General features: G+C 37.6%; 1 protein-coding gene across 7 annotated transcripts in view; it reads right to left on the minus strand.

Annotated features, from left to right (window-relative positions):
* Positions 1-17441, minus strand: part of shi (dynamin-1 shibire) — a 157729-nt gene extending 140288 nt beyond the window's left edge. For 3 of the 7 annotated variants that reach the window (XM_069331312.1, XM_045739709.2, XM_069331313.1), the window contains exons 1-2: positions 17152-17440; positions 8703-8776 (exon numbers count right to left, since the gene is read on the minus strand). In XM_069331312.1, the coding sequence (XP_069187413.1) occupies positions 8703-8776; positions 17152-17315 (238 nt within the window). In that variant the 5' untranslated portion in view covers positions 17316-17440. Of the gene's footprint in view, positions 1-8702; positions 8777-17151 lie in introns of all 7 variants that reach the window. The other 4 variants (XM_069331314.1, XM_069331315.1, XM_045739707.2 and 1 more) reach the window with 2 other exon arrangements.
* Positions 17442-21288: the final 3847 nt, after the last annotated feature.

Raw genomic sequence — 21288 nt, forward strand, 5'->3', positions numbered from 1 at the left:
TATTCAATTTCTTGAGTGAATTTCAACTGGCTGCCTATTATGACTCCTAGGTATTGAAAAGAGGTAACCCACTCAATTTCATGTCCTTGTATTGCGAGTCTGATGTCTTGAGTTCTCATTTTAACGGTCATTGCTTTGGTTTTATTGCTGTTTATTTTCACTGCTATGCGTTCCGCTTCCCTGCTGATATCTAGGCAATTTTGAGCATGGTTCCTGGCGCCTTTGCCATTGGTGATGACCACAAAGTCATCTGCATAGTTAAGAAGTTTGGCTTTTGGTAACTTGAGCTTCATGAATTGTTCCATGAGACAGTTGAAGAGGAAAGTGCTTAGTATTCCTCCCTGCGGAGTTCCATTTTCCAGTCTCTTTGAGGACGATTTTTTTCCTTGGAATTTGACTGTAGCTTCTCGGTTAAGCAGGTTTCCTTTGGCAAAGGCAAGAGCGTGTCCTTTGATTTCCTTATCCACAAGGCAGCACAGTGTAGCTGGAGCACTGGCTAACTCGAAGGCTTTTTCTAGGTCTAGAAAAATAAGGATACCAGGTTTGTCATTGATTTGATCCAGAAGGGAGGTAAGACAATCTGTGGTTCCAACACTTTTTCTGTAAGCCAACATATTTTGGTGCAGTAGATTGGCTTTCCATTCAATTGGATTAAGAGCCATTCTTTCTGCAGTTTTGGCCAGACAGCTTGTTAATGACACACAAATCACAATAACGTGATGCATTAAATGAACAAATTCACAAAGGCCGTGACGAGGATTCGAACCTGCGTCCGGGAGCATCCCAGACGCTGCCTTAATCGACTGAGCTACGACATGGTAAAACGGCCTATTGACATAGCTCGAGTGCATGGGGGAGTTGTGGAAAACCCTGGTCTGTGTCTCGGAGAGGCTACGGAATCCAATAAGTTCAGTAGAACTTCGGTTTCAACTCTTTTACATTACTCTACCATAATTATTATAGTTATAATAATTAATATAATAATTCGAAGCGTTAATAACAAGACACCTGGTGTTGTTCTTCAGCTGTATCTTGCTCTGGTTAGGCCCCATTTAGGTTATGCAGTTCAGTTTTGGTCGTCGTACTATAGAATGGATATAAATTCACTTGCGCATAGGATGACAAAAGTTAATTCCCCAAATTAAAAATCTGTCATATGAAAAGAGTAACCAAGCTTAAATTGCATTCACTGGAAAGGCGAAGAGTTAGGAGTGACATGATAGAGGTTTACAAGTGGACGAATGGACGTAACAAAGGGGATATTAATAAGGTATTAAAAGTATCAACACAAGACAGAACGCGAAACAATGGGTGTAAATTGGATACGTTTAAATTTAGGAACGACTTGGGTAAATACTGGTTCGGTAACAGGGTTGTTGATTTGTGGAACCAATTATCGCGTAAAGTGGTAGAGGTGGGGTCCCTCGATTGTTTCAAACGTGGGTTGGACATGTATATGAGTGGGATTGGGTGGTTATAAATAGCAGCTGCCTCATATGGGCTAATAGGCCTTCTGCAGTTACCTTTGTTCTTATGTTCATCCCCTATTTTCGCTTTTTTCATTAACGCCTTACTCCCCCCCCCCCCTTTTTTGCCTTATTCTTGACCCATTTGTATTGATCTTCTTGTCTTCACCTGACCCCCTTAATTGCGTAAATCTAATACGCCCTGTACTTTTTTCTATTATATAATATATATATATATAATATACAGCCACTAGCACGCACCGCGTTTCGGGAAAGTCCTTAATCCTAATTTTTCAAGGAATACGACCCGCTTAATCGTTTGACAACCAGGAACCCATTCACTGCTGGGAGAACAGAGGCTACAATTAACGATTGACCCCAAGTAAATCTTCCCCGGCCAGGATACGAACCCAGGCCAAAGCACTCGCTTAACTCCAGGCGAGTGTGTTACCACTTCGCCACGAGGACTATGATGATCGAGCCTATGATCAAATATAAATTTTTCCATTACAGATATGGTTGGGCTGATTGCATCCGACATCAGAACAACGGTAACTGCAGAAGGCATATTGGCCCATACGAGGCAGCTCCTATTTATAACCACCCAATCCCACTCATATACATGTCCAACCCACGCTTGAAACAATCGAGGGGACCCCACCTCCACTACGTTTCGTGGTAATTGGTTCCACTAATCAACAACCCTGTTACCAAACCAGTATTTACCCAAGTCTTTCCCAAGTCTAAACTTGTCCAATTTATACCCATTGTTTCGCGTTGTCTTGTGTTGATACTTTTAATACTCCATTAATATCCCCTTTGTTATGTCTATTCATCCACTTGTAAACCTCTATCATGTCACCCCTAACTCTTCGCCTTTCCAGTGAATGCAATTTAAACTTTGTTAAACTTTCTTTATATGAAAGATTTCTGATTTGGGGAATTAGGACCTATCTGTACCTAAGAGAGACTTTTGACAGAGTTCCACATAAGAGGTTGTTCCGGAAACTAGAACATATGGGAGTGACAAGTAGACTTAACACGGATGCAAATTTTTGACAGAAAAATGAGGGCAGTAATAAGAGGCAATGTATCAGACTGGAGAAGTGTCATGAGTGGAGTACCACAGGGTTCAGTTCTTGCACCGGTAATATTCATTGTCTACATAAACGATCTACCAGATGTAATACAGATTATGTAAATATGTTTGCTGATGATGCTAAAATACAAAAATTACTAATGAAGATAAACTTGGATGATTACCATGCCCTTCAAGAAGACCTGAACAAAAGTGTATGGAGCACCACTTGGCAAATGACATTTAATGTGAATAAATGTCATGTTATGGAATGTGGAGTAAGAGAACATAGACCCCACACAACCTATAAATTATGCGAGAAATCTTTAAAGAATTCCGATAAAGAAAGATCTAGGGGGTGGTTCTAGAGTGAAAACTATCACCTGAGAACCACAATGCATATCGTGCGAGAATCCTATGCTACACTTTCTAATATTAGAATTGCCTTTAAATACATGGATGGTGAAATACTAAAGAAATTATTCACGACTTTTGTTAGACCAGAGCTGGAATGTGCAGCGGATATATGATGCTCATATCTTTTTAGCATATCAACTAGAAAAGGGGTAAAGACATGCAATAAATTGGCTTCCGGAACTGAAGGACAAGAATAAGTAGTAGTTAGAGGCGTTAAATGTCAAAACTAGAAGATAGAAGCAAAGAGGTGATATGATCACTACGTACAAAGTAGTAACGGGAATCGATAAAATTGATAGGGAAGAATTTCTGGGACCTGGAACTTCATGAACAAGAGGTCATAGATTTAAAATAACTAAAAGCTGCCGAAGAAATAAGAAAATTCACTTTCGCAAACGAGTGGTAGACAGGGGAACGAGATGAGTGAGGAGGAGGCCAAAACCGTCAGTACAGTAGTTTCAAAGCATCGACGACAGTGCAGGGAAGACGGGACACCACGAGCGTAGCTCTCATCCTGAAACTACACCTAGGTAATTACAGTTTACAATTCTGGGAAATCCTCACAAAAAGTAATAACTTAATAAACTGTTACTAATTTAGGTCGTCGTCATACAAATTTGCTGACCTAAACATCATGAGCGTATCCACCATTATACCTAGAATTCCTTAACAAAATTTGTCAATTAATTCGAGCCTCATTAGGCTACATACGTGGTCTTCACTCAAACATTTGTGTTAAGATCTTCACTATACGGTACACGACTTTCACATTCAAAGACTTACGTTTGCAATCAATAGCCTGGCTATGGTCGAGATTAGATCATACGCAGCAATTTCACCATTTAGTAAACATGTTCCTCACCTATGCTGGGAGTATAATTTGCACTTCCCGAGCGTTAGCCGCAGGTGCGGCATGACTCATATTCCCTCTCATCTAATGTAAGAGGCTAAGGTCTCTGCAAGTAGGACCATGATACCTTCACACAAACCATTAAATATTTATACGAACACAATTATATAGGAATTAGTTCTTAAATTATTCCCAAAAATGTGCTACCCAGTTTGAGTAAAATGAGAATCTATGTAAGAGATAAAACTGCTACAAACTGAGGTCCCGTCCACCGCAAGCAGAGCACCAACCAACCCATTAAACACCAAGGCTATGTAAAATGTAGGAAAATTTCTCCAAGTACAACAGGAAGTACATAAAGAAAAATGGCAACCCAAGAGAAGGGGGAAGGTTTCTAGGCTATGTTCACAGCGATAATTTGATTAATGGTTTGGTAATGCGAGTGTTGAGAGCAAGTAGGCTTTATGATAACATATCATACATTAGGGTTTTATCACATAAAAAGACAAAACTTATCAGCATCTTATGGTCTGTACAACTAAAACGACTGGCTTGTAATAGTAGCCCCTCTGAAACGATAAAGGAAATCTAAAACCAAGGACCAAAACACCTAAAGGCAAGAAGCGTACTTCAGCGAAGCCGCTACCAAGGTCACTCTTTCATCATTACTCTCTCAACCATCCAACCTCCCTCTCCCGTCACTCGCCACCTCCAGGAAACTTCCGTGTCACCACCTCCCCCCCCCCCCCCTCACGAACACACCCGTCTCCTACTCCTACTTTTCTCTACGAATTAAATTAAAACACACACGAGTACAGAGACAGTTATGAGTTTTTGGGATCAGCCTTCAGATGGTCTGGTGTAGGGTAAGAGTGTAGGATAACATTAGTTAAGAAAAAAAGCGAAAGGTGCATGTTTCTACCAGTGCAGACTACTGAACATATGACCCTGTATGACTAATCATCCTACGACATTCGGATTTTTAGTATCATTGCTACCTTATTCACTCTTGTGTTCATGATGATATCCTCATTATGCACTCAAGAGTTTGCCAGGGCAGACTACTCATCACATGCCTCTGTATGACTAACCATCCTGTGTGATGAGGATTTTTAGGATATCGTAGCTAGTTTTGTGACATACTATACCTTTGACGGTATAGACTTCATATAGTCTAGGGTACCTTCACAAATGCAGATGCACCTAATTGTGTTAATCAAAATAAAATAAGCGATATTCTACCTAGCTAGTACTCATCCCCCCTCCCCCCACATTCAATACCCAGTACTAGCCTCATTAGACGTTGAGATGCAAGTCTCGTCCTAATCACACGCTCAATACTCAAGGTCTACACAAGACCTTGATAAAGCAATCAGGTGTGCGCGAAAGACTGCAAATTCCAGAACAAATTTCACAAATACACAAGTGTGGGTTTTTAACCTATGTTATTATGTCTGTGAGAAGACATTACCATTACCATTATAAGTGCATGCGCGTGAGTGCGTGAGATCGATATATATATATAGTATAGTCACGGGTGGTCAAGTGGTTAAAATACCAGGTACGCCATGATGAATAGTGCTCCTGGTTGTCTGGGTTCGAATCCTTCAGGGCATGTGGAGTTTTCAGTTGCATATTGGCTTGGGGACCATTCAAACTTGTTCGTGCATATATTTTTTTTTATATATAATATATGCATGCGAGAGAGAGAGAGAGAGACAGAGACTGACTTCAGATGAGCTGAGGTAGGATAACAGCTCTTGCTTGCAGTTTCACTAGGTATGTCATTAGACATCCCTTATAAATCCTAGTCTTAGTTTAAAAAAGAGCACGAAAGAAAAAAATACTTGCGTGTATGTTCCTTTGTGAGAGACCAAAAGAAGACTTACTTCAGAAAAGGTAAAAATAACTAAAATGTTCACTCACCCACACATTGTTTAAGAAAAGCTAATTTAAACAGAGATCATCAGGGGAGATCAATCAGCCCACAAGGGAAGATAATGTATTATATTATAAAAGTACATCACTCAGGCCTATAAGAACGATGAAAAGGTAATACAGGATATAATTTATAGAATTGTAAACCATGCAGTGAAAACACAAGGATGTGTCCTATTATTTATTATAACCCCTTGTACAGTTTCCCTCATTATGAGAGACATTCTAGGGCATTGAATATTACAAAAAGTTAAGGCTATTTTATTAAATTCCAGTTGCCACTAATTTTTATTGTACAATATTATAAACATACTACTGTACTCATATTTATACAGATGAAACTAAAACATATGTAATATAACTAATTTAATCATTCGATACTTGCAATCTAATACTAGTCTAGGTCGTTCACTGAAGAAAAGTATCCAGCTGTATTGTAGTGCTAAGATGAAATTAGCACAGCTCAAGCCCACAATTTTGGTCACTAAACACAGTTCAAACCTTAGTCTTGGTCCCTATAGGGCCAAATATCTTTTGTAATGTGATAAATTTTGCATGTACAAACTGCACACCTAAGCATTTGTAATTTAGGCTATGTCTAAAGGCTCTTGCAGTATGTATGTATTCTCGTTGCCAGACATTACAGAACCTGCAAAGAACCTGAAAAAAATGGTCACCTTTTGGGTGGGGGGAGGTGGAAATCATCTGGCAAATGTTCTGGGGGTTTAATCCAACAACCATGTACCTGTACATAATGATTTTCCTAGTCAATGATATAAATATGTAGGGAAACACGATAAATATATGTTCTACATGTTCAAGCAATTGTAACTATATAGACCTGTCCAGTCATATGGCCTGCACCACAACTCAAAAAACAGCCAGTCTTTTTTGATTTTGAACACTGGTATGTACATCACCATTCCAGTCATTTCTTACAACAGCTCCTCTTTCCATTAATACTACAATGTTTTAAACTTTATTCAGTAGAGTATTACAAATTTTTAAATCTAAAGGTAATGTTTGAGGTTTTCTCAAGTATTTGAAGACCCCCAATTTTATCCTACAATAGAGTTGAATCGTGCATGAAAAGGTATAAGGTCATTCCATGCCAAATCGTCACAAAAAAAGTGAACTTTAAAACCAGCCCATCTCAGATTTTCGTGAAATTTAGTAATATGATAAGAGGACATGAAGTAACTTGCATATGCAAAATTTCAGCATTCAATGATGAATAATATTTATACAGCAGGGTTGCCCACATGAAAAAAAAAATACAAAAATTTGGTTTCCAAGCTCAACAAAAAAATCATAACTAATCGAGGTACAACCTTCATATAATGCTTGCTTTGAACCATTTGTATCCCACCTAACTGTATTATGATGCTCATACAGTAGCCTCAAGCAGTAGCCTCATACAGTTCTCTATCAAGCTCTCTCACCAAGCAATAGTCTACCACGTCAAATGTGCAGTACAGTACCTCCACTGTCCACCCTCCCTAACCATGTGCCCACACATAGATGACGACACCTGAACGATGTCCAAGTTCCTCAGCCTCCAAAGTTCATCAGTTTACTTCATTGAACACGTCCATACATATGTGGTTCAAGACCTCAGCTTGACCACCCTGACTTTGGAGGGTGCTCCGAGTGAGACCTTGAACTTAAATCCCGCCACCCCCCTACCCAACCAACCTCATTGCCCCAACCTCATTGCTTTTTGCATTTGAAGCAATTACATCTGCTGGCAAGACTTGCTCTAGAGATGATCCAGATACCTTCAGATGACCAGGTCAACTTTATTCCAAAGATCCTTGGACACAAAACCACATTGCATGAGCCTCTTGACCCAACCATAGATTTGGTGGCAACTTGCACTGTCTACTTACAACAATAGGGCTCAAATCTGACCGAATTCATGGGCTCAATTCAACTACCTCCTTAGTCTAGGCTTACCTCTCAATAACCTTTCGTATCCGTATATAGGGTGCCTGACAGTTAAGTGGACAGCGCTTCGGATTCGTAGTCCTGAGGTTCTGGGTTCGATCCCCAGTGGAGGCGGAGACAAATAGGCAAAAAGTTTCTTTCACCCTGATGCCCCTGTTACCTAACAGTAAATAGGTGCCTGGGAGTTAGACAGCGGCTATGGCCTGCTTCCTAGAGGTTTGTAACAAAAAAGAGGCCTGGTCGAGGACCAGGCCATGGGGACGCTAAGCCCCGAAATTATCTCCAGATAACCCCAAGATAACCTAAAGATAACCTATCCGCTACATTGCATTTCTCGGCTATGAGATGCAACGTAGTAGATCACTTATTTTCAACAATGATAGGTTTAGAATGCAAAACTCCCACTCAAAATCCATTTATTGCTCAGGATGCCTGCCCACTGCTAGTACTAATCACGGTTGTGATTGGTTGCCTTGACCTCTTTATAATGGCAGTACAGTACATGTGCTTTACATCTACTGTACTTGGAGTAGAATAGAGAGTCATTTATAAAGGAACATACCCCAAGCTCAAGAACACTATCAATACCTTGAACCACACCCTAGAGCCAATTGAGAAAAAAAATTGAAATGCAAACATTCTTCTAGGAAAAATAAACTACACTTAAAATACAATAATTTAATAAGGAAAGCAAGATATATAATGGATCACATCATGATTTATAGCAAACCAGGGTTGGAACATGATGCCTCAAGTCATGAGAGGATGTGTCATGTTGTCAAACATGGCACCTCCAAGTCATTTCTCACAGATTTTGTACAGTAATTACAGCAGTACAGTATAAACTTGTGCATGTTCATAATACTGTATAACGATGATGGTAGTTGTTGGAATTTAATAAACTGTCATTAAGATTTTTATAATATTCATCCAGACATCAGTGTATCATAAGTGGATGTAGGTTTAAAGTAGTGTATTACAATTTACTGTTTGTACTGAAACTTACCATGTGGGTGATTAATGAGCTGTAGGATGAGGGGTCGACGGGTAACAATGCCAGAACCACGAGGTAGAAAGTCTCTGCAATAAATAAAGCAAATTTACTATAAATTTAATGAAAGTACAGAACTAAAGTAATTTGCTACACTTTCATATACTGTACAGTAAATAATTAACATTTTAGGCCTATATTGTATTAGAATATTGTATTAGAATTCAGTACAAGCTGCTTCTTGACACAGGAGTATATACACACACACACACAGTATATATAAAAATGAAAGCAGATCATAGTTTCTGGGTAAAATAAAGAGCAATGGTGGAAAGAAGTGACAAAAACATTGTAACCTACACATGAGGTTTTGGATGGTGCTGTTAAATGATATACACAGCAATGTAGCCTGGTGCTGGTTGTTGGTGATGGACTTTAACTACAGTTTTGGAAACTAACCAACAAGATACAAAGGTCATACAACAGCTGTGCTGTATATGGGCTTTTCTAAACCTTATGATAAAGTACCACACTAAACACTGGCACAAAACTACAAACAATTAGAATAAATGGCCAAATGTAAGAATGGATAAAACAATGTTTAAAACACAAAGCAAAGGGCCCCCCTAAATAGAAATATAATACCTGTACTCTAAATCTGACAAGAAAAATATTATGAGTGGGGTATCAAATAATGGGGCTAACCCTTTTTATAATAAGCATCAACGACATGAAAATATCACAAACCACATAAAATGTGCAGATACAAAGCTCTGCGATTAAATAGAAAGAGAAGAAACAAATTGAGACCTTGCACAACAATCTACACTAACTCCACAAATGGTCAGAGGACTGAAAATGTTAAATATTGCAAAAAATGCAAGACTTTGAAGTAGGGTATAAAATGCATGTCATAACTATCATAGCATGATCATGAAGATTGAAAAGGAGAGCTCATCGAAAACTGTTCACCCAGAACTAAAATAATTCTCATACCACAGGAAAAGCAACTCTTCAAACTTAATAGCAGGGCTGACAGAAAATACTGAAAAAGTTGCAAAACATTAATCAAGACATCTGTAATTTAGTAGGTCCATTGCCCTGACTCAAAACAAATTTCAACTTTTACACTGGAAGCCTCATTACACAGGACAAACATGAATTTTCATTCAAAGCCAAGGATAATAAATCTATGTTATCTTTTAGACTTCCTGTTCATGTCAAAGTCAGAGATAGTGGCCATTACGAACATTCAGTATTTCTAATCGATTAAATAGTGTAATCCATCCTTGACTTCCAAACAGTCATTATGAGAAATGTCAGGATTAATTTAATACATTTTAAATTAATAATTAATCATTTAAAATTAATCATTATAAATTAATCTTGTACAGTACAGTATATGTATATAAAAGTTATATACGAGATACAATATAACATACAGTGATGGGACACTTAATCAGGATCGGTATCAAGAATCCGAAGAGTCTAGCATTTTCCACTACAGTAATTGGAATCGGTGTCGGAATAAGGAATTTGATCATGATTTCCAATTCTTAAAATTTCTTTAACATTTATTAACAAATAATTTTTTGTCTTGGGTAATAATTAAAACTGGATTAATTATGATTAGCAATGAAGTATTATACTCCCAAAAAAGAAACGGAATGCAAGCAGAAACTGGAGATATGCTTATGTTTCTACATTACAATTTAAGTCTTTGGCCTAAAATATTAATAACTTTTCTTGTAGGTTAAAGGTTAACATGTTTATGGAGGTTAAAGATGTTTTTTCAGTATAAAACCGAATATGAATTTTAATTAAGCTAATAAAGAGCAATGGTGGAAAGAAGTGACATTGCAATTTAATTTTATTTGAAAAGGAAATTTTTTGTTATTGTATTGTAAATTACATAAAAGTAAAGTTTTCAGTAAAATGTAAAAGTAAAAAAGTAAAACGTAAAAAGTAAAAACGTTAAAGTAAAGTAAAAAGGAAAGTTTTCAGTATTTCTTATTTTTTTATTTTATTGATCCAGGGCTACTTTTTGAGTAAAAGAAATTAGCTATGCTTTAATTGAGCAAGTGTTACAATATTAACTATTTGATAGATTACAAATTGGATATGCTGTAATTGTGCAGTATATCTGATTGTATAATGGAATGCTTTCACTCTTCAGGTTGCTTTTGGAAGATTAAGTTTGTTTTACCAATTTTTGTCTATTCTTAAATCAATGTATTATATTAATGCATTTACTGTGCTCATAATATCGAGCATTAATTTGTTCAAACTAAAATATACAAATTTTCACAAAGGTATGTATCCAATTATATTTTTTAAAAGAATCTGCATCAGAATCGATAATAGTATTGCAATTGAAACCACTTAGCGGAATCAGCATCATAGATATCGGCCTCAGTATAGGAATTGTTTGAAATTTTAGTATTTTTCCATCACTAGTAACAGTATATAATACAAAAAAAAAGTACATATACTGTACAGTAACTGCAACAGCACAAATATTTTTAAATGTTAGTGAAAATACAGTTGATCTAAGTGCCAGTCACTACCAAATTTCTAATTTTTTTTCAGCCTACGTACTGCATGAGGTTAATTCTAATATTATTTTGTATTTTTTTTAAATATGGCTAGATAATATCTATATACTGTACTATATTACCAGTAATGAAAGCCAGTCAAGTGATGTACAAGACATCACTAAATATCACAAGTATTGTGTTAACCAAAGTGGTGTTTTAGGGACATTTGTAGCCAAAATGTGCATTAGAAGTCATGAGTTAGCTTTTTAATCTTTGTTCAATGTCAACAAATCTTTTTTGACTAGTTGTATATGAAAAGGGCTGCAATTGTCCCAAGTTTCAGTACTGCAGCCTAAATAGAAAGGGAGATTTAATTATCTACGAATATTACACATTTTCAGTAAGTTCCTACTATCACAAGTTTCATATATAATCATTCTATGATACTTTTCTGATACATTAGCATATACTGTAATAAAGGATCTGATGCCGCAGATTTTCCAAAATATGTTTAGTATTACTAATACAAATATTCAAAGTTCCCCAAAAAATTATGCAGATAAATCATGGTTTATTGCCATTATAAAATCAATAAACAAACTTAGAATAAAATGTTGGCATAAGATTTTAGAGACAAACTTTACATACAAGGTGTAAGTTTCATGTAAATTGAATAAAAATGAAAGAGTAGGGACTCTGTTATTTGAAAAATAAATCATTAAAAAATAAAATCTAAGGTGCTGCCATCTGTGGTTGAGGTTGACAAACAAATTTCCTCCAAAATTGGCACCCTTACAGATAGGCTTATGTGCAGTCAGGAGTATAATTTTCATGCAAATCGTCCAATAAACGATTAAAAAAAAAAAATAGGAAAAATAAAATTGAAAAAACTTTTTTTTAACAATTTTTTTGATAACACTAATTATTCAAATTTTTTAATATGTGCTATTGTAATAGCTGAGAGTCATAGACATGATTTCAGTTGACACTTGTGTTTGATGTTAATTTTTAACCATTTTGGAAAAATTTTGACAATTCAATATTTTTTTTTGCCCTTCCTATTTATGCTACAATACTGAGACTTGGACCAGATGAAACCTTTTCATATACAACTCGTCAAAATAGTTTGAATGAAATCGAACAAGTTTTCATTTATTGCATATTTTTGGCATATTTGCAACTCATGGCCCCTTAGTAGTCCTATTGTTATCCCATATACAAAGAACAACAACAAAAAAATAGCTAAAATGTAGGCATATACAGTAAAACAAAATTACTATAAAATTACTGTAGCACATAACACTAAGATACGGTGATACAGTGACACCTCGACTTACGATTGCCCCGACTTACGATAATTTCGAGTTACGATATAAATTTGATCGGAAAATGACTCAACTTACGATAGAGTCGTCGACTAACGATATTCGTTAATACACGTTCAGGTCAACCGAGCGCATGATTCCCGGTCGCGCTGGCCGACCTGCCTCAGTTTACTAGAGCCGCCCACTTAGTGACGATCACGCTTATAAGAAATTCATTTTTTTTGGTGATTTTTTGTTTTTTGAACATAAAACTGATTATTATATATCATGCCATGGATCCCAAATAGATCAATGGTACGGTTCAACATATGAAAAAACATGTGAGGATGACCATAGAGGCAGCTGAGCAAATTTCTTCAGGGAAGGAGGAGGCAGTACAGGATGTCCCTTCCTCAACAATTAGGAAGTGGTAGACTGTGGGAAGAAATGCAAACTTTTGTTGAAACGACTCACCCAGAGCAAGCTGTAGTAGGCCGTAGTAATAGTAATGACACTGTAATTACCCAAGTAATTACCTAAGTGTAGTTACAGGATGAGAGCTATGCTCGTGGTGTCCCATCTTCCCAGCACTCTGTCATATAACGCTTTGAAATTACTGACGGTTTTGGCCTCCACCATCCTCTCACCTAACTTGTTTTAAACGTCTGCCACCGTTTACAAAAGTGAATTTTCTTATATTGCTCCGGCAGCTTTATTTCCTTAGTTTAAATCTATGAATTTCCGGGTCTCAGGAATTCTTCCCTATCAATTTCATCGATTCCTGTTACAATTTTGAATGTAGTGATCACATCGCCTCTTTTTCTTCTATCTTTTAGTTTTTGCATATTTAATGCCTCTAACCTCTCTTCGTAGCTCTTATCCATCCATCACTGTGATGCATCACTACAAACAAATGTTGAAAAGAAGGGAAAAACAAGTGTCGCTAGACAAATTTTTAGTGGGAAACAAGCAATGAACCACAATTGGGTCCTAGTGGTATGCCTGCAAAACAGAGTACACCATGAAAGTCATCACTCTGATATTATAATGGAAGGGGACTCCCTTTCCGAACAGTAACACCTCTCCTCCTCCTCACCATCTTCCATATGCCAACAAGTCATCAATAAAGGTAAGCGATAACTTATGCATACTATACTGTAGTACAAAAAAAAAGTGTGTATTATGTATGAAATGTATTTTGAAGTTAATATTTTTGGGAGTGTGGAACAGATTAATTCAATTTATATTATTTCTTATGGGAAAATTAGTTTCGAGTTATGAATTTGAGTTACAAGCCATCTGTGGGAAAAGATTAGATTCATAAATGGAGGAACCACTGTACAGTAATCGCTACACACAATTATAATGACCAAGCAGCACAGAACTCAAGGAATAGGGACACTTGAACCTTAAAATTTTACATTTAAAATTTATATTTTAATCAGGACTATAAAAGTATTAATGAAAAACAAACTAACATAGCCGAACCCAAAAACTCTCAGAAATTGCAGTTCGTATGCCTATTAGCCTATTAGTGGCAGATCATGTTTAAATTCCATTTCTAAAAATTAATATAATGTTATATTAAATAATGCTAGCTGGTAATACTGTACTGTACTGTATATTCCATTTGTAATTCAAACAACTTTCCTGGATCCCATGGCTCAAGAGAATGTAACAATATCCCAAAACTGATATTTTTTTCCAGGGTTGTTCCTGCATGGGCCCTAAGCCTCTGGCTGGCCCACTAAACTGAGTTAGTTACACACTAACATTATGTCATATCACTTTTGTTGTTGTATGACCAACTGTTACCAACTGCGTTAAAAATAAATTGCAATTACTGTAACTGTAACCCTACAATAATTAAAATAAATCCATTCAGTATTATGGCTAACAAAATTGAACATCAAAATTCAAGAGATGCCTTACTAATGGAAGATATAGCAAAGATAATATTTCCTTCTACTAATAATTCTTTTAGATATAAGAGTCCTGTAGCACAGTGGTCAACAACCTCAACTCTCAATCAGTATGCCCAGTACAATACCAGGCAGTACAAAAAGTTGTGCATATTTCTTTTCACCCAATTCCTCTGTTCACCTAGCAGTAAATAGGTACCCGAGAGTTTGGCAACTCATGCGGGATGATCCCAAGGAAAGTCAGTTGTTAGCCAAGGAGGGGGGGGAGGACCCTCGATACAGACGCCATGTCTCTTACAACAGGAATTATTAAAACAAAGCAGCCTGGTTATCTTTTTTTGTGCACTAATACATTGGTGTTTTGGATTTAGGGCTTAGTTTACCATCACCCCTTAGTCTCTCAAAGTTTTATCTTCAATGTCTATAGCACATCAAAGTAGATATACAGCAAGAATATTTTTGCCCAGACTTAGGAATTTACATTTACAGTGTCAATGTTGAGCTGCATTTGCCATTCCTCTATCCAAATCTGTAGTTTATTTAGGACTTTTGCAGTTCAGCAGCATTTCTTTTCAATTTAATCTACGTCCCAACCATAGTGGGCATACTTAAGGTATGCCCTATTTTTAAGTCTGCAAATTTGTTGATGTCATTACTTACTCAAACATCCAGATATTATTATTATAAATTTCAAACAATAACAAACCTAATACAAAATCATGAGGCACACAAGTGATAATTCCAAAAACTAGCACCATGTTAAACTCGAAATAAGTGTAGAGGGAACCACATTCAATGCCAGAGCGAGAGTTTCCTCCTTTATTTTTTATTTTATTTTATTTATAAATACAAGAGATCTTACATTCTTGTAATTCTACTAGCACGAATAGCATTTCGGGCTTCAGGTGAAAGTGCATCTCGACTGGTTGATGGCAGCTGTGCGTGGCTCCCTCGCACATACCTCGAGCAGAGATAAGACAACCGCACCTTGCTGAGCAGCCAGCTGTGACTCCATTCGCTAGATTTTGGGCTACTTCCTATATCTTGACTGGAATACGAGGACCCGCCAACCTCATTCCTTCCCACGTCTACCTACGAAGTCTGGACTCCTTTGTACCTCTAAAGAGACCTGGTTAAAGGACCAGGCCGCAGGGACGTTGAGCCCTGATATCATTGCAAGATAACCGCAAGGCAAGCTACCTCCTCCACAGAAGTCTACACGACTCAAGGCGAGCCTCTAACTGCCACAAAAAGAGTGACAGAAGGTACCTATCACTTGTACCTATTCCATCTCACAAAGTCTGGCTATCATAACCCAGGCGGTGCCCACAACACAAGGTTATCCCGCCTGATTTATGAAATACTGTATACTGACAGTAGACTAATGAGCTGTTGCTTGTACTGTACTCTAAAACTCTCAAATATTCAACCCATCATCCTGTTTAGATGGTACCTATTGTGACGATGGTCAATAGTCAGAATTTGTATGTTCTTAGCTTTTAGATAGTACACTCAAAATAAATCATTACTAATAAAGAATTCTTTTAAAATAAATGTAGCCAAAACACAAACTAAATATTCCTAGGCCTAGTAATTATACACACATGTACTATATTAGGCCTCGGATATCATGTATTAGGCCTAGAAAGGTTAGTTTAGTTTGTCAAAGAAAAGCAAGTAAAAAAAATAGCTTTTTGGTTTGTCTAGATCCACATTTCTACGTTATAATTTCATTGTACGCTGGTATGTGTACTGTGGTCCTCGTCGTTACTCTAAGTACTACCAAAACAGGAGGATGGGTTGAAATATTTCATCAGCTCCTAGAATCCTGTTTAAAGTTGGTTGCACTAACCTATTATCTGCTTTATGTAAACCATTTCCATGATAACCAAGTTTTCAAGGTCAACTTTAGTGAAGGCTGATGCAACATAATTAATAGTCAAACTATTGCCAATTTCATTCTCATCGTCAATTAACTGACCTGCACTTGTCTTCAGTAGCCCAAGCAGTAAACTTCACCTAGGCTGAATTGTTGTCAGTACAAGTCTAGACTACTTGCTGAAGTGTTCACTTTAATATTTTCATTATTCACATACTGTACTGAAATAACCATCTTTACAATAGCATAAGGGCTGTATATTTAATAACCAAGCTAAAATACTAACTATCCCTCCTTCAGTTTTGACCAAGTGTAACATGATAAATCTGACATTAAGATTACTGTTCGATATCAAATGTAATTAAGCATCTCTTAAACAAAATTAAAAGTACTACACTTGCACAATATGACCAAATTATTAATGAAACCCATCAAATCTCATATTGCTGTTCTTACATATACATTTTGCAGTGGACAAATATTGATTTCTTCCTGTGACTACGAGCAGCACATCTTCAATACTACTAAGGGCTCACAACCTTTCACGGCTTGCTGAGCCCGAGGGAGCCCCAGGGAGCCCGAGGGAGCTTGAGGGAGCCCCTGAAGCACCCCACAACCCAACCTTCACGCCCCCCACATCAGGTACAGGTGAATTATGTCATTGTCCTGTAGGCAGGATCCGCCCCCACCCCACCGCCATAACACTATCCTCCACCTACCCTAAAATATCGCAAATATAGAACCCTGTTCTGACAGACAGACACGACCTTTGTTATTTATCCGAATAGGACAATTATTTACCGAATAAGAGCGAATACTTACTGTCCGACGAAGTTCTCCAGCACCGAGGACTTGCCAGCTGATTGCCCACCAACTACAGCAATTTGAGGTAAATCCAACTGCATGTGGACTCCCAATTGAGTGAATGCATCTTGTAGTTTGTTCACAATGGGGATGAGCTGCTCCATCCCCATGTTCCCCGACATTTTGGCTGGTTAGGTGCACACTATCCCCACGCTCACACACATTCAGTCACTACAGAATATGGCAGACAGCCGACTGTACGACAGTTCGAAAATTCGATACAATGCTGCGCGGGGAGTGCGCCTCCGCCAACGCACCAGCACGCCAGAAACGCCCGCTACCCATCCTTCGTCTCCCTTCTTTTATTCTCAAGCTTTAATATTATGTCTAAACAAAGTGGAAAATTTACCATTTTGTAAAACATCATAAATCCAAGTCAAATACATCATAACAACGTACTGATAATATAAATTCACTTGAGTGATACCTCTATAGAAAATGAAAATGTTTTAAGGAGGGCTTTTCTATTTATTAATCTTGTTTCTTATTCATTAGGTCGGGGGACAGGCAGCTAGTGTGTAGTCATACACGATAGGCTTGTATTAAGGCCGCCATCCACCCAAGGTTGAATTACTGACCCCAACCAGGATGCAACCCCACAATAAGCTGACTAACTCCTGAGTACCTACTTACTGCTAAGTGAACAGTGCATTAGGTGATAGGAAATGCACCCAGCCATTTCCATTCCCGCCAGGGATTCGAACTCGGACATCTCGATTGTGTATTGAGAACGAACCTGACTGTACTACTGGGACTCTCTTACCTAAAGGTAAGACTCTTGTGGGTCTTACCCTCATGGTAAGAGGGTGGACCCTGTGGGTAAGACCCCTGACCCTTATTTACCTGAGATCATCTCTCTAGTGGACTCTACGGGGACGGGAAGCTGACGGCTTACCAAAGTTTCCCCCATTGTTCCTGATGATTTTTCTCAACTGAATTTTGAGCTGACGTAATGTCTTAGAATTTAATGCTTTGGCTAGTAAGCAACCGTATGGGTAAAAATCATTTGTTTTGTCCTACATTGTGATTTTTCTTAGCTTGAAGTGATCTGGATTAATATTCTCAAACTTGTTTAGTATTTTAAGTCTCGATGAGATCAGCCTTGTCGTGAATGGTTTGCATTGTTGTTAGTCTTGTGGTCCTCAACAGTTCCCTACATGAACACAACTAGTAAACACATGAGCGTCCACTTAGTTCTGGGATGACTTTTGTAGCTCTGTGTTAAACTTTCTCCAAAGTAGATATATGTTCTTTTGAAGGGGAATATTCTCTATGCTTGGATACAGTAGTCCAAAAGGGGTGAAGCAAAGATGTGTACAGTTGAATAACTGCTTTCTTTCCCTAGAAGTCAAAGGTTCGTTTGACTATTCTTTAGGTTCGGTTAATTATATTTTTACTGCAGGTCCCACTTGTTGCTCATCATCCAATGACTGTTATATCTTACTTTCCTTTATTACTCTGCTGTATGGTAATTTTATTGATTTGAAAGTTATTATGTATTGTAATGCCCAACATACAAGATCTTGGGTTTTTCAATGTTGAAAAGCATCTTCCAGTCGTCTGACCATTTGTGGAGTGCATCTAGATGTCTGTGTAAGGCCTCAATATTGTTTTCGCCTTTTACTTTATCATAAATCTTATTGTCATCTGCAAATTTTATGATATGGTTTGTAATATGGTTTGTAATCTATGGCGTTGGTGTAGAGTACATGACAAAAAGGGTTTGCCCCACGATGGAACCTTGCCGTATCCCTCTCTCCACATTTCTTCATTCAGATTCATTTCCATATAGCACGACCCTTTGCATCTTTTGTTTTAACCACTGTTTTATTATTTTTAGTATTTTACCATTTGTGCTTGTAATTTCCTCATTAGTTTTCATTAATGTCGAAAAATGCAAGCCCTCGAATCTGGGACATAACAATGCACATCACAGCAGCTAAATGAAAAGCATTACCTTGCAGCAGATTGATGAAGAAAAGGACTGTGGAGTCAGAATCTAACTCACCTCTTGTCAAGCGTAACACATATTGGCACACCTGACTGGCCACAATCTTCGTAAATAACAATAGCATTCTCCACAGTCTCTCCATTTACCTTTCCCACTTATATCTCTCTGTTAAGTGGTAAAAAACTCTGTGCTAGTTATTGTAATACTCGTCAGACCTTTAAACCAGTTCCCCAGAAGCATAGGAAAGATGCAATAATAGTCTCGTAAAATATGCATGTTACATCTGTTTGTATGTTTATTTGTCTCTCTATGCAAGGGTTGAAGGCCAGATACTTGGGAGCAACCTCACGCAACTTTGTATGGAGAGTGCTAGAGTGGGGTCGGGTTCGTCCACTATGTCTCTCTTGAACTGACGGATCGGCTCCTATTACGACTCCGTGACTCTTATGGTATCTGAAACTGTGGTTTCATTTTCCATAGAGTTTCTTGACAGTATTTCACATATGACCCTGTATGACTAACCATCCTGCGAGATGGGGACTTCTAGTATCACTGTTACCTTATTCACTCTTGTGTTCTATGATATCCTCATAATGCACCCAAAGTTTACCAGTGCAGACTACTTAGCACATGCCTCTGTATGACTAACCATCCTGTGTGATAGGGATTTTAGCATCAAGTAGCTAGCTGTTTGACACACTATACTTCCCTTCTTATAGTCTAGGGTTGCTGCACAGATGCAAATGTAACTAAATGTTACATTTGCTTTATTTTTTTAATAAAAAAAATCATAATGTGACATATTCCAGGAGAGAAGGAAAGAAGAGACGGGAAAGGAGGAAAATATGGGTAAGGGGAGAAACAGGAGGAGAGTGGGGAAAGAAGAGAAAGAAAAACGCCCCGGTTCCTGCATGGGTCTTTCCACAACTCGACCTTATGCCAAAGGAAATCCTCCTGTAACATCAAATTGCATTCATTCTTAGCCTACCTAGGTTCGTCATAGATAATACCATAACAATAACACGAGTAGAAAAAGGGTAAGAGCGAGAAAAACTCTCATGTAGTTGAGGATGTATGCTAGTATGGGCGGTACCATGACAACATTCAATATTTCTAGTTGCAAGAGCGTTAAGGAGATCTTGTAACTTGTTACTTGTGTTTACAATGATATAGATATCATCTGCCTGGTAAGACACCTTGCTGTAGGCCTGTTAGGTACAGCATATTGGTAAGAGACCTACTGTATGTTATACCATCGTCTCCAGGCCTTGCTCTACCCTTAATTAGTGCGGGTTGAAGTGCCAACGAAAAGATGTCACAGACATCATCATAGACATTTAAATTCACTACAGATAATTTCAGTATGGAAGCTTCTATTAATTTTGAAGCTAGCTAGCAAGATGTATATTACGAAAGAGATTTGATATGCTAGCAGGGCTAATATATACTATTATGATAGCATGTCAGCCTAAACTGATGGTGAATAGTGATCAAGTTGAAGGATATAAGGTTTTGAGAGCTTGTAATGTTGGACCACATTTGGGCTGTGAATCTTGCTCGTTCACAGTAATGGATATATATATAGTCATCATATCTGGGTCATTTACAACGTAGTCTATATAATGGTGACAGTGAAAATGATGATAGTGATGCTGTTGGTGGTAGATAGTGATAATGTTGGTGGTAACAGTGATTATGAAAGTTCTTAGTGACATGATGGTGATAATGGAGGTAGTTACAGTGATTGTAGTGATGATTACAATGATGGTGGTAGTGACAGTGGTGGAGGTACCGTAATAATGGAGATAGTTACGGTGGTGACGGGAGTGATGACAATAGTGATGGTGGTAGTTACAGTGATGACGGTGATAGTACAGTGATGATGGTGGTAGTAGTGACTTGATGGGGAAGGGGGTGATCGCGATGATGAAGATGATGGTGACAGTATTTATGATGGAGACAGTGATGGTGATAATTGTGACAGTGACTATATGATTATGATGGTTATCAATTAATATAATGATCATGATGATATTATTACTGGGTAAAGTAGTTCATCAACTGTACACTCCAGCTTCAGATACACAAAGAAATTTCCCTAATGGGATATACATAGCAATGATAAAATTAGTTTTATTTTGTCG

This window comes from Procambarus clarkii, chromosome 25 (assembly GCF_040958095.1).
Source record: "Procambarus clarkii isolate CNS0578487 chromosome 25, FALCON_Pclarkii_2.0, whole genome shotgun sequence".
Taxonomy (NCBI): domain Eukaryota; kingdom Metazoa; phylum Arthropoda; class Malacostraca; order Decapoda; family Cambaridae; genus Procambarus; species Procambarus clarkii.